The 14,626-nt window shown below is 43.4% G+C and overlaps 1 protein-coding gene across 13 annotated transcripts in view; it reads left to right on the forward strand.

Moving 5' to 3' along the window:
- MVB12B (multivesicular body subunit 12B) overlaps positions 1–14,626 on the forward strand; it is a 187,260-nt gene that overhangs the window by 108,665 nt on the left and 63,969 nt on the right. The window contains exons 8-10 of one of the 13 annotated variants that reach the window (XR_005983026.1): positions 2,391–2,432; positions 2,547–2,686; positions 3,605–10,710. The exons of 6 other annotated variants lie outside the window; for them this stretch is intronic. Coding sequence is in view for 5 of the 7 variants with exons in the window: in XM_041724472.1 (XP_041580406.1) it covers positions 2,391–2,432; positions 2,563–2,681 (161 nt within the window). In the remaining 2 variants the exon portion in view is untranslated. Of the gene's footprint in view, positions 1–2,390; positions 2,433–2,546; positions 2,687–3,570; positions 3,583–3,604; positions 10,711–14,626 lie in introns of those variants that run through there. 6 more of the 13 variants (XM_041724472.1, XM_041724474.1, XM_041724473.1 and 3 more) reach the window with 6 other exon arrangements.

Here is a 14,626-nt window from a genome sequence, read left to right on the forward strand (position 1 = left end):
CAAATCCAGAGAAGCTTATGTCCCTTATACCCTCATCAAAGCCTGCCTTTGCCTCACACTTCCACCAGTAAAAATTCCTTCTGAAAAATACTTAGAGGTGTACGAAAAGGTTTATCCACAGGATGAGCACTGTTCCTTCTTAAAAATAATACTTAGAAAAAAGGGTTAAGGGATGGAACCCTTTTTTTTTTTTAAGATTTTATTTATTCATGAGAGATAGTCAGAGACGGAGGCAGAAACAGAGGCAGAGGGAGAAGCAGGCTCCATGCAGGGAGCCTGATGTGGGACTCCATTCCAGGACTCCAGATCACTCCCTGAGCCAAAGGCAGATGCCTAACCACTGAGCCACCCAGGCGTCCTGGGTATGGAACACTTAAATGTCCAAAACAAAAGCAAAGCGTTAAATTATGAAACGTCCTTCTAATGGCCTTAACTCTTCAGGCATCAGAAAATGATGATTTGGTTAAAAAAGTGTGGGTGAATGTTAGTAAGTGACAACCAGAATGTGCAATGTGATCGCATTTTTAAAAATATCCAGGAATGCCTGGGCAGCTCAGTTGGTTGAACATCTGACTCTTGATTTCCATTTAGGTCATGATCTCAGGGTTGTGGGATTGAGCCCCATGTCAGGCTCTGTGTTCAGCATGAAGTCTGCTTGAGATACTCTCTCCCTCTGCCCCTCTCCTACTTGCACATGGTCTCTCTCTCTCTGTCTCTCCAAAAAAAAAAACAAAAAAACAATCCAAACATCTGGAAATGTACCCACCCAAAGTGTTTACAGTGGTTTTCACCAGCCTTTCCTGCTCTTTTCTTCTTTTTTCCTTCTTTGCAGTTTCTCATTTCTCTTTGTTGGCAAGTGTTACTTTTATAATAAGAACAAGTTTGGGGGCACTTGGGTGGTGCAGTCGTAAGTGGCTGACTTTTGATTTCGGCTCAGGTCATGATCTCAGGGTCCTGGGATCAAGCCCCACAGCAGGCTCCCCACTTAGTGCAGAGTCTACTCCTGGACTCTCTCTCTCCTCTGCCCCTCCCCCTCCTCACATGCTTTCTCTCAAATAAATCTTAAAAATAAATAAATAAATAAATAAATAAATAAATAAATAAATAAATAGATAGATAGAAAGAAAGAAAGAAAGAAAGAAAGAAAGAAAGAAAGAAAGAAAGAAAGAAAGAAAATTGTTTAGACCCTGAGTCCATTTGGCATGCTCTCTTGGCAAGCCCTGATGGGCCCCATGATCACCTTGTCTTTTTCTGTGTGCTCCCAAGCCCCCTGACTCAGTAGGTTTCTGAATTCTGCTAAAAATCACTTCCAGGCTACAGATCAATAATTTTATTATGGTCCCTTTTTGAGAAGATAGGTTTGGTTTTTTTTTCCCCTCTTGTCCAGTTGCTAGAACCTCCTGTCCATTGATGTCCCCCAAAGACCACTGACCGCCAGCCTAACACCATCTGGCCTGTTCTGCCAGTGTTAGAGACACAGATTGCGACAGCCCAGCTGCTCAAGCCATCTCCTCACCTGTCTTGTTCCCCAAACCCCACATCACCCTGTCGCTCTACTTGTTGGGGCTTAAGGACTGTTTTCCTTGAAAGAGGAGATAGAAATCAAGTGATGGGTGCCTGGTTTGGCTCACTCTGGTATCTATGTATGTTAGAGTTGGCAAACCACTTTTTTTAAGTTTAATTCTTACATTTGACAAATGGCAGCTTACCGGCTCATACTTCCCCAGCAACATTCTAACGAGTGTGTCCCTCTTAAGACCTTACCTCCTGGGAGGTCTTTCCTCGGGGCCTAGTTGATTTTCTAGATTCTACCCCAAAGCCCTATTCCTCAGTGTCCTTGTCAGGCCTCTTGGGGGGCTATTAGTTTTCTTTTTTAAGAATATCTTCTCTCTTCTTGGGGTGCCTGGGTGGCCCAGTTAAGCAGCCAACTCTTAATTTTAGCTCAGTGTCATGGGATCGAGTCCTGTCTCTCCTTCTGCCATCCACCCCATAAATAAAATAAATCTTTAAAAAAGAGAGGAAGAAAACCATATCTTCTCTGTCCTGGAAAGTCTTTGCTTTAGTCCTGAATGATAGTCTCCTACGCTTTTCCTTCCTTTAAAATTATTTTAGATGTCTAGATGACCATTTATTTCTAGTCCACCTACTCCAGAAAGATATGAGGCAGCTCGAAAAATGCATGTAATCAAATGAAAATGGAAGTGAAAAAATAAAAGCAAATAAAAATATAGGGTGGAAAAGGCAGGTGTGGGCTGTGGGCAAGCTTTTGCACGAAGGAGGTCTGGATTTGGTTCTAAATCAGGACAATCTGTATAGATAAGTGTAAAACCAAGCTGATTGCTTTGGAAGAACCTAACTATTCCTTTTATGAAATTTGTCCTCATAAACAGGACCCTGTACAAGGCTGTGGACCACAGAACAACCACTTTTCAGTGAGTTTGAGGAAGACAGCCCAGGTGCCCATGTATTGGGGGATCTGGTTTTCTTTGAACCCCTAAGATGCTTGGTGGCTAAGTGAAATGTTTCTTAAATGTTCTTGTGTTGAGTGTCACATGTCTTAAGGATTAGAGACCTGGGGGATATCAGGAATGAGGAGCTTCCTGGCTTCCTGGCTTCCTGTCCAACCTAGAGGACACACCTGTGCCAGAGGTTCCCCAATGGAGCAGCTCAGCCAGCCATGAACAAGGTGCCCAGGATTGCTTTTTCTTTCTTTCTTTCTTTCTTTCTTTCTTTCTTTCTTTCTTTCTTTCTTTCTTTCTTTCTTTCTTTTTTAAGATTTTGTTTATTCATGAGAGACACACACAGAGAGAGAGAGAGAGGCAGAGACATGAGGCAGAGGGAAAAGCAGGCTCCACACAAGGAGCCAGATGTGGGACTCGATCCCGGGTCTCCAGGACCACACCCTGGGCCAAAGGCAGCACTAAACCACTGAGCCACCCAGGCTGCCCAGGTTTGCTTTTTCTAAGCAAGGAATGTCTGCCATCTGTCTTAGGGCAGTTTTACTTAATGAACAGGAAGCGATAGGTATGGGAAACCACACTGTGCTATTCTTTTGTTGTTGTTATCAACTAATTTATATCTCCATGTGAAGATTTTTTCCAAAGAAAAATATTATTTTTCTCCCTTTTGAAAAAATTGGCATAGTAGTGTAAAATAGTAAAATTAAGCCAAATCCATATTGGAACTGGCATGTAATAAAACCAAAAATCTCCAAACAGCCCATAAACTCAGGTTGAGCCACAATGCTGAAACAGTGCAGGGAGCCGAGGGGTCCAGCTTCTCTTCACTTTAGTACGTAGGCAGATTGCCTTGCTGACATCTTCATTTATCCATCAGTATTAGGCTGACCATATAATTGATTGCCCACACTGTCCCTTCTGAGAGTAAAAGAGGCACCTACTTGTGCCCAGACAAAAGCTGTAACTTGGAACCATCCCAGCAGACGGGGGATGCTGGGGTTGGGGTGGGGGAGGGAAGCTATGGTCACTTTGCCTTTAGCTTTCTTGATCTTTTCATTTTTTCCAGTGTTCTTTCTCATGGCTGGAAAAACCCTTTTATTGCCCTTCACAGATGTTCCCTCTTTTTTTTTTTTTTTTTTTTTCAGATGTTCCCTCTTAAAAACCAGTCCCCTTTCAAGATGTTGGGCCAGGACTGTGAGCATGGACAAGCCTGAGTCCGTTGGCTTGTCGTGTCGGCTCACAACACTTGTACAGGGAGGAGGAGGGCTTCCTCTGAAACAGAACTGTGTATGAGCTGTGTGTAACTCTGACATCAGACCAGGAAAGCACAAAGCAATTAAAAATAATTAATGATTTCTGAATATCAGCCTTCTCCATGCAGTTTTAATCTAGTCCTCATTTAAATTGGAAGATGGACATTTAATTATCAGTATTATGAAATTCATGATTTATATGTTTCATCCAATTGGATAAAATTTCTGCCATCAGCTCTTCATCTTACTACAAAAAAAGAAGAAATCTGTATATTTTATAGTGCGATCATTTAAAAACTCTTCTGCAGTACACCAAACAATTATAAACATATTTTCCTTTCATTTGTAGTGATTACATTATTTCTCTCTTTTAATTAGGAAAAAAAAAAATCTCACCTGAAAAATTGAAAGTAAACTTAATACTTTCATGATCATAAAGCATGGCCAGGCTAGAAAATGAAGGCTAAAAGAGCAAAACAATAGGGTGCTCAAGAAAGACTGGTTGTTTTTTTGTGGGGTTTTTTCTGTGTAAGGTGTTCTAACCAGCAGCTGCTCCACACACTACGTTTATGGTATTCTGGCAGAATTTGCGTCTGCATTTTCTGTGTGCATGTCCATGGTTCTCCTTTTCCCCTGTGTTTGGGTGAGTGTCAGCCGTGTGTGGGTTGAGTGACGATGTTACTGATAACCACAAATGAGGGAACGCCACTGTCTTGCAGTGGAAGTCCCACACGTGAAAATGCCAGGCAACCTCTGCATTCCCAGACACCCCTTCCACCCCCACCCACACTATGGCCTTTGTCTTTCATGGACGTGTTCACGTGGCTTACGTGTCCTCACGTCCAGACCCCTGCCTGCCAAGGAGGATTTTTCAGAACCACCAAAGACTGGTTGGAGACTCAGTGGGGGAGCGCGGGGGGCGGGTGGCAGGGATCTGAGAAAAAAGCATCCGTTTGATGCAGCCATAGATAATAGCAGATGGAGGAAATTCCTGAATGAAGCGAAAAAATATTTATAATAATGGTGCTCAAATCAGGGAGGAAATAAGTCATTTTAGAGGCATATAAATTTTTATCATCACCTCCAACAGCCATGCGTCCCTTGTCTATCCATCTATTCTCACCCTGACTGACAACAAAATCGAGTGCAAAGAAAAATATAATAAGAAAAAGAAGAAATGAATGGGAGCGGATGGGGAATTGATCACAGAGTGTATTTGTAGATCCTGATGTAAAAGGTGCAGTTGACAGGTGGCCAGGTTCGCTCTGTACACAACCATGTGTGTGCTGTCAGGCGCGCGCACGCTGCCTTGTTTCGATTGATGAATTGCCTGCTTTCTTGATTAAACCTTCCGTCACTTAAGAAACAAAAAGCCTGTGTTTAGATGGCAGAGTGGGACATGTCAAAAAAATCTGCCTCCTTTACCTTTGTGCAGATGTTGGGCACAGACTGTAACATGTATTATTAAAATGAATGTGGCATTTACTGTGCATTATTCCTTTCCTGGGAGAAAGGACTATAAATTATATGCTAATAATAAGCTTTAACCCTTTCGAAATGCAAAAGATTTAAGAGTGCAAATATTCATGTAGGCCTGGCTAATTGGATGTGCTTTTATACATCCGCTGTGATGGCTGTGTCACTGAAGTTAATGAACAGCGTGTGCGGGCAAACACACAGGGCGCTTGGGGAACTCTCGCCTCCTGGAGGTGTTCCACTCTGCAAGTGCCTCCTCACAGATTTCACAGAAAGAGAGAGACCTCCCAAAACCCCTTAGCTGGGCTCTGGATCATCTTACTTCAGAGTAAATACGGATCCACAGCCATTGCTAGTGGCCCCAGTGAGTCTTTGGGAGCTGAACATCAAAGGGGTCCTCTCTTGGCTTTCCTACATCCCTTCTTACGGAGCTGGCTGGGCTCAGGCCTGGCGGTACCAGGCTTTGATGCCTCGTACTTAACTTGTCTGTATTCATTGACATGGCTCACCTATCCTCAGTCTAGTTGCCCAGGTAGCAGACTCATCTCCCCAAAGTAGTCTGCTCTACAGAGCAAACTCTTCATCAGCCTGCCCAGTCTATGGCCAGCTGCATTAATCCACACCTCATTTGCCCATCACTGAAACTGTCTGGTGGCCAGTCTCTACTTTTCCAGGGTCTTCTCTCCATTTCTCTTCACCTGTGCTCCCTAACCTGGGTCACTCTTGTGTCCTCACCTTTGTCTCTTTGTGACTTTGCCCCTGCCTAAAGTCACATGGCCCAGATTGCCAGATTGACCTAACGTCTCTTCTCTGTGGATCCATCTTTGAAGGTCTGTCCCTAGACTGCCTCTTCCAGGCAGTCCCCCCACCACCCCAATCTGGGACTGCTTGCTCCCTGCCTGGTGTACACCCACACTGCTTCATGGTGAAGACATTTCACCTGTGAGACTTGGAGATGGCAAAGGTTCATGTATAGTGAGGAAGGAGACTGCCTTCAATCCTTTTTGAACCACAGAGGTTGTAATTAAACTAAGGTAAAGAGAAATATTGCTTACTCCTGCATTCCCTTAGAAGACACTGAGAGCTTCCATGTGCCTAGCCCCACATTCCCTCCCGAGGGCAATAGGAAGCCCATGGAAGACAGATCAGCACGTGGACTGATGGTACACTTGGTATCAGAAGCATGTGTGGCCATCACACCAGAGCCACCGTGAATGACCACACAGGTTGTGCACCACACAACACATGTGAACAGGTCCCTGTCAGAGCCATGCCACAGTCCAGTGTTACATTGCCTATGAAATGATTCTGTAGTTACTGCTGCCTTCCTGCCATTGGAGTGAGGATCTAGGGTGTGTAAGAACATTTTGTAAGCCAGGAAGCATTGCAGGAGTACCCCCTTCTCTCCACACTCACCTCCCCTTCGGGGCTATGATCAGAGCAGGAGCCCAAAGATTTGTTGAGAATTATCACTTGGGACATGCTGGCTCTTTCCTGCATGGCCCTCACCTTCTTAACCCTCTCTTCTATACTTTTTATATATAAGATTACTTCTCTCTAATTAGTGTGCTCTGAGAAAATCTCTTCCTCAGTCCAAACAAACTTGCAGTAAAGGCTCTGTGGCCTGGCTTAGCTCGGCACCCCCTGGAAACAGACATTCTGTCACACATGGTCACTTAGAAGTGGGCTATTTTCTGTGGCTGGCAGCCCATGAGCCCTTTCTCAGGAGGGTGACAGAATGATGGCTTGGGCAGGAAGGAGAGGAGCCAAGGGGCAGCAGGAAGAACTAGGGCAGAAGCCAGGAACACCAGATTCAGGCCCCGTTTCCCCACTGACCAGCCCCATGATGGCTTCCTGGATCTAAATGCCCAAATCTCCCAGTGTCCGTAATTGCAACAAGAACATCAATAATTTAAACAGAACAATGTTTCCCAGAATCTTCCAGATGTGGTCTGGACATGGTCCAGTATCTAAGGTGGCAGCAATCCTACCCACCTCCCTGGGTTGAGGGTGCTGTGGGAAGGAGCCTCACAGGTTTGCTAATTGGTTGCTCAGGATGTCACCAACCAATGTGTGGCTGTAGTCCCAGACTTCACAGGCATCCCATCCCAACACCACCTTGATGGTGAAGACCCTGAATAGAGAAACAACTTGAGAAAAACCAGCCTCCTGACCCCTTTCTCCCTGTGTGTTTATCTTCCTTGTCCAGTTGTCAAGCAGAAATATGCCTGCATTTGCCTGTCCCACTTCCCTTTCTGGCAGGCTGCATGCCCCGGGAGCCAGCAACAGGGTCTTTTCTGGGGGCCGAGTCAGAGAAATGCTGACAATGAAGGGGGCACACTTAATCCCCGCTCTTCATCTGCTCTTAGTGTCTCTTCAGAGTCTCTCTTTGGGGTAAATGAAGTAGCCTGGGTGGCCAAACACACAGTCCTGCCTCAGGGCAGCTGACATCACATCAGCCTTTCCTCTCTTTTTCTAGCTCTTTCTCTTTCACACTAATAGACTGTCGGCCGGGAGAGGGAGATGCTATAATTAAGGCAACTTCTTTAATTTAAACACAGTTAGGGAGCTGAAGTTGTTTTTGCTTTTATTAAAATGGATTATATTAATTTATTTTAATAATACCTAACCTTCCTCCAGCACTTAGCATGTACAAGACTCTGTAGTAAGCAGTCTGCATGCATTTTGTCATTTAATTGCGACAAATCCTTACCAAGAAAACCCTACAAAAAAGCCTTAGGATTTGTACCATTACTATTATTATCTTTAGTTCTTAGGTATGGCACAGCTGCCACTGGCACTGAGCTTCCATACTCAAACCTTATAAAACAAATCTCTCATATATAAATCCTTATTTTATCTTTAGAAATATTTTTATTTTACAGAGAAATAAAATGAGATTTTGGGAGATTTTGATCTCTCCACAGTTCTGCTAGTAAGGAGGAGGCCTGAGATTCGAACCCAAGTCTCTCTGACCTAGCTGCTAAGCTCCAAATCCCCATGCCAAAGATGCAGCTCCAGGTTGCACATGACCATTTCCCTCCCCTCGTCAAATTGAAGTTGAAAATGGCACCTAGAGTGAATCACATGGGGACTAACTTGGAATATTAGGTCTCAGCGTTGCTTAAATCTCAGACGATTCCCTGGATCACCCTGTCTGGAACCCCATCAGAGTAAGGCCCTTGATGCTGGGCTGATGACAAGGCCTGAGGCCACAGAGCATCTGGATCCCATTGGCTGTTTCTGGGCAGAACTGTGAAGGGATGAGCATGGAGCACCTATACTTAAGCTGAGCGGCCTTAGGTGAGAGGCTTAATCTTTCTGTGCCTTTGCTTTCTTATATCTTAAATGGGGATGACAGTGGTTTGTTGGTAAGGCTTGGAATCATGCCTGGTACATGGAAAGTGCCATAGAAGTGTTGCTGTGATTGTAACGGTTTCAGAGCTCCTTCTTCCCATCTTCTTAGAGCTTTCTCAACCAGGAAAGGGAATATTCCAGGAGCTTCAAGGAACCTCCTTCCCATTAGTAAATGGAGCTACCACTGCTCTTGCTGTTGGAGATCTTTGTCTAGGGAGCTCTGGGCATCTGGATATTCCCATGTCATGGTCTCCTCTTAGCCCTGTGGTGAGAGAAGGTGACCCAAACCCACCACTTCCCTTACTGGAACTGAATCTTAGCTCCTCTCCCTCTTCTGCCCCAGCTGTCCTGGCTGTGCCCACAATGGGACATTTGTTTCAACCGACAGTCACTTTAGAGCCTCCCCTACTTTGAAGTATCATTCTCTGGATTGGGCCTCCTAGGATGCATCCGAGCCTGAGGTTACCAAGCCATTGCAGACTCTGAGAGTTCCTGTCAGCACCCAGGCCACATCCCTCTCCTGCTTCATTCCAGCTCCCCAGGTTCTGCCATTGCCACCAGTGCTAAGCACCCATCAGCCTTGCTGACCTACAATGATAGGCATGGGGTCACGTTCCAGGAGAGTGTTGAACGCATTTAAACTCCTGATGGCTTAGTGAGTAAAGATGTGGGCATTGGCAGAACCTGGGGAAGTTGGACAACCACATAGGGTTTAGGGATGAGATCAGAAGTTGTCTTTTGTCACATGATCTAAGTGTCCTCACTTGTGGCAGAACAAATGCATTATTTTGCTAACACTGGGACAAAAGAAATTCTGATCTGTTTTAGAACAACAAAGCCACCTTTCCTGTGGATGGAATACCCACATCTGTCCATTGTCGTGCATTTGGTGTTGGTGTGCTGAATACCCAGTGCATTTTTCCCCTCTTTTTATTAATGGCCAAGGGTGGCCCTCACCTGTTTATGTTTTTTAAAAAATCTCAGTGCTACAGCCTAGAATTTGGATGGGATGTATTTATCACTTATCCCAGAGAAGGAGGCTCCTTCTTCCTCAGATTTGTCTTTCGATTGTCTCTAAGACAATGAACGATGTGGAACTCTCATTCAAGGCTGAGATCCTTTGTCAGGGAGCGGTTTCTCACGCCTGACTTGTTTTATAGCATGAACGATCTCATGATCCACTGGCGAGACAACATCCATAATTTTGAATGAGAGAGTAAAGCTTGCCTCGTTGGCCCTAAGCATCGCTTCTGGTGACACACTTAGAGGTAGTTAATCGCTTGCTACCTAGAGGCAATAAACGCACCCATCCTTAGGTTCCATTGCCTTGCGTGTTTACCGTAAGTGAGCCTTGTGCTGATAAAATGCCAGTGTCACTCCCATCGGAAGGTCCTTTGGCTCATGAATTACAGAGTCCTCTTATTCTGCCAAAGAGGGTTGTGCCTTCTGTAGGCCCAGATGGGTGGCTTCTTTGGCCACAAGCCTCTTGGCTATTTATGCTTCTTGTGAAACTCTGGCCATCCGATTGGTTTCCCAGTTCTAAGAAAGTAGATTCATTTTTGGTTGTAACAACTTGTTCGGTGCTGGGTTCTCTGCTGGAGTTCAGGATCCCTTCTGGGATGCTAGCACAACGATGCCTCTCATGCTCTAGTATGTACCTAAGGCCCAACTTGGGGCGAGTGGGGGGTGGGGGGTTGGGCAGGAGGCATTCAGTGCTATCTGCTGTTTGATCAGTTGAGATCCACCCTTTCTAGATATGTGACAGTTTATGTGACATTTCAGTTAATTTTCTCTTCTGTAATTTTGAGGATCAGAGATCATGTTTGTGCAGTACTTAATACTGAATGGGCACCCCAGAAGTTGTAGCAAGTATGACTGTCATAAATACTGTTATTCCAGCATAGTGCTACTTAATATTCTGGAAGCACTGGTCTTATTCACCCTACAGTTAGATACACAACCCCAGCCACCCCACCTAAAAATGCAATTGGACAAGGGAGCAGCTGCTTCACTAGGGAAGAACCAGAAGGGAACTCACAGTGGCAGGAACCCTGCCCGGTACAGGGGACTTTCTGGTATAAACATAAGGCAAACCCTCCATCCCAGTTCAGAAATCAGTAATTGCTTGAGGTGTTAGTTTGCTTACTGGGTAAAATAATTTTAAAACAAACTCCTCGGGCAGCCCAGGTGGCTCAGCGGTTTAGTACCTGCCTTCGACCCAGGGCGTGATCCTGGAGACCCGGGATCGAGTCCCACGTCGGGCTCCCTGTGTGGAGCCTGCTTCTCCCTCTGCCTGTGTCTTTGCCTTTCTCTGTGTGTCTCTTATGAATAAATAAATAGAATCTTTTAAAAAAAAAAACTCAACATTTAAATCAGCCTCTGATTTATCCCTTCACATCAAATTAGCTCTGATTGACAAAGAATCAATATCTGTGTTCCACCCTTGAAATGGTTTGATGTTTATCTTTGCCTTTTGGTTTGTGGCTCGCTCTTTCTTGCCCCTCTTATCCCAGGACACTTTAGAGAAAAGAAAAAAAATAAAATAAGGAAAGAAAAAACCCAACCCTTTCCTTGCCCCAGAATCCTTACATATCTGTGAGCCAGGGCTTAGCTTAAGGGTACATCAGAATCCTACCACCCACTGAGCACATCACCAAGTGCCCTGCTCCAAAGCTGGCTGTCAGGCCAGGGTTCTAAGGCCTGTACTGAAGACAGCCGCAACCAAGGCATCCTTTCTCTGCGTTTTGAGAGTGGATTGAACAACTTTCCTAGATGTCCCCATCTTCTTGGAGGACACCAGACTATCTATCAATGGTGAGGAACTGTTCCTTTCTTCAGGCTACATTTTTTTTTTAAGATATTGTACATTTTATTTGGCTTTAATGAGGACAGACATTTTAATCAGAGGTTAGTCATTTATTTTTGCAAACTATTGTTTTGATTCATCATTTTTGCAGATAATTAAATGGTTCAGTTGGCACAGTGTGTCTACTTTATTAAAACAGGTAATTTTGAAAAAAAAAAGAGATGCTATTTTTCGGATCACTGCACAAGAATTGCTTTTATCTTCATCTTTGAGCACAGTTTCTCATTGCTTTGCCAGAAGGCTCTCGCGTTCAAGCATTTGGTGTCCTCTCTGGCCTGGAGGGGCTTGCCCTGGATGATTGGGGTGTTAGCCACTGTGCCTTTTGAAATGGGAGATGAAGAGTACATTCTATGCTGTTACCTTTTAGAAAAACTCTTAGGTTTTAATTGGATTGGGGAAAAGAGCCTACAAGTTATGAACTTTGCAGAGCAGCAGCTCTGGTGCTGAAAACAGATTAATTGTAGCCCTCACAGTGGGTGGAGTTTAAAAGTCAATTACTGCTTGTCCTATTATAATTTACACACCTAAGATTTGAAAAAGTCTGTCACTTAGTATGAAAATGAAAAGGTTACGTTACTAGTTGGAGAATACCTATGACTTTTCATTTGTAAATGCTTTAGCTACACGTATTTGTATGTATGCAACTTGTAGCAGCAGAGCTATAATCTAACTACATCTGTGAGCAAATTCCTTATGAAGAGTAACCTTTAAGATTCAGTGCCTTAAAATCTATAGAATGGCTTAGAACACAGTCCTTTGTCTTGCGGTGCAACCCACTTGTAGGCACTGTGGCCAGCCCCCCCGCGGAGCCTAGGGAACGCTCCATTCCGGGGTCGAGAACCAGTAAGGAAATGGCCCTTCGGGGGGTCAATTTTTTCAAAACAAATTGCTCATGACATTTGCTTTCTTTGATTTTTCCATGTTTGTGTCCTGAATCAGTTAATTCACTCATTAAAAGGATTTATTTTAGGTGGACCAATTAAAACTTTGGAAGCTAATTTTTCACTGAGCAGCACAGACCTCTGAAAACGCAATTTATAGCATGGCTTCTGCCCTTTTCCAATGAGAGCTGCCTGGTAGCGCTGTAACCTCTGGCGCTCGTGGCAGTACCGAGCCGCCGTTCTTTGTCCTCCTCTCGGGCGAAACTGGCGCGTGGGTGGGTTTCTCCCAGCCTCCATTGTTTTAAGGTGCACAGGCAAGTCTGAAAAGTCCAGCCCACGAGTGGCACGCCACATTTGTTTGCTTGCATAAACCCCATAGTTTAATTTTTTTTTTAATAGGAAGCTGCTGTGTAGTTTGGATATTTAAACAGTTATTAACCGAATGACAATTAACAGATTGCATAGACAGATTTTCTTTTGAAAACCTCTGAAATTGAGTACAGTTTGCAAAACTATCACGGCATAGTAATGACAATGAATTTTGATTTCCCGGAACTGATATTAGACTCCTTATTAAACTATGTGCATCTGCTTTTAATTTACTCCAAATAATTGGAAAATGCAATGAAGCTTTCCAATTAAAGCACGGCTTTATGCTGTTTAATAATACCCCCATAATATTATAGCTTATGAAGTGACAGGTGAGTTGGTGTATGAATAAAACATAAAGGCAGCAATAAGGGACAGAAAACCAGAGACAGTTGTGGGGATTTTAAATGCTGGATGTAATTTGCATATATTAATCTCTTCTTTTCAGCCTTATCAGGCGTTCTTCAGTATTTGAAGTTAAAATAGCGTTGACAGGCGGGAGTACGCTTAGTTTTTTCAAGGATTTATTACTTGTATAATTTCTGATCTTTAATAAGCAGATATGACTGATCCTCATAGTTCTATAGAAATCGGTTAATTGTTCCAGATGGCGTGTACTGATTATGCAAAATTACTTTTCACACCATTTTTTTTGTGATGGAGTTTGGAGTAAAATTAAATTTTTTATAGCCTTCTTATCATGCTGTTTTACAGTGGTTTTTCCACAGAAGTTGAATTTAATCTACTATATTACATTGACCAGCACAGTTATTCTAATGTAGCATTTTGTGATTTGACAAAGAATAATAGAACACATTGCTCATTGTTCATTACTGTGTCCCTAATAAAAAGGAGCTCCTGTGTATAGAACATAGCTGTTATTTATGAAGAATGCCTAATTCATACAGTTAAAAATGCAAAATTGTACCATGAAGTAGTTCCTTTTGGGGAGGGAGTATCTGAGAGAAGCAAATGGCAATAGGCATATTGCTGCAGATTTTACATGCTGAAGGAGGGATTGTCTTTAATGAGCAGACTGTTTAAATTGTGCTACTTTCTTCTTCTTTGAAGGGGGGAAAAAAAAAGCCCAGATAATCTCATTCTATTAAGAGAGGTGTCATCAGTTGACTTGTCTTGATTTACATAATCCCAGAAGCCTTTCATAATTGAATAGCATTTATAAAAGGTGGTTACACTTTGGTGTGAAGTATCAAAAAAAAAGTCTAAAAAGCCTCAATGATAATTCGTCTCTAACATTTCCCAAAGTGTTGATTTTTGCAATGTCCCGTGCCAATGTCAGGTCGAAGTCCAGGTTGTGTGTGCTACCAGGTGACATTAATCTAGGCTTATCCTTGTCCAGACTCTCAGATAACATTCTCCCTATACCTCAGCTGGTAGTAGGATATGAAGGACTCAGCAGGTTCACCCCAGAATGGGATCAGAGGGCTGTGATCTTGGTGTGAGGATGGTTGCAGTTTCCAAAGGGGCAGGAGGAGGTAGATTTTTCTGTTACACCACAATTCCCAGCCGGATGTGCAGTATTTTAAATACAGCAGATAAAGAAAAATATTTCTATGTATATAATCTGAAGTTTGATTTGTTTTCAAAAAAGACCTCTGTGTATTAAATCTTATCAGGACTTTTATAGATTCAAGATACATAATTCTATTTGAGTTGAATCTCATATATGGAAACACACAGATCTTTATGTGGCTGGCCCAACCCATTGCTCCAGATAGCCCAGTCCTGCACATCAGCACTTTCCCACCCATATCAGTCGTCCACAGGCCTTGATAACTCTTCGTTGCTTAAATGGACTCGAGATAGATTTGGATCTGTTTAAAGGATTCAGTTCCCTTAGCTCCCAGGGGAGTCAGACTTCTTTCTCTTTTCTTTTCTTTTCTTTTTTTTTTTTTTTTAAGATTTTATTTATTTATTCGTGAGAGACAGAGAGAGAGAGGGGCG

The sequence above is a fragment of the Vulpes lagopus genome, chromosome 12 (genome assembly GCF_018345385.1).
Source record: "Vulpes lagopus strain Blue_001 chromosome 12, ASM1834538v1, whole genome shotgun sequence".
In the NCBI taxonomy this organism is placed as follows: Eukaryota; Metazoa; Chordata; class Mammalia; order Carnivora; family Canidae; genus Vulpes; species Vulpes lagopus.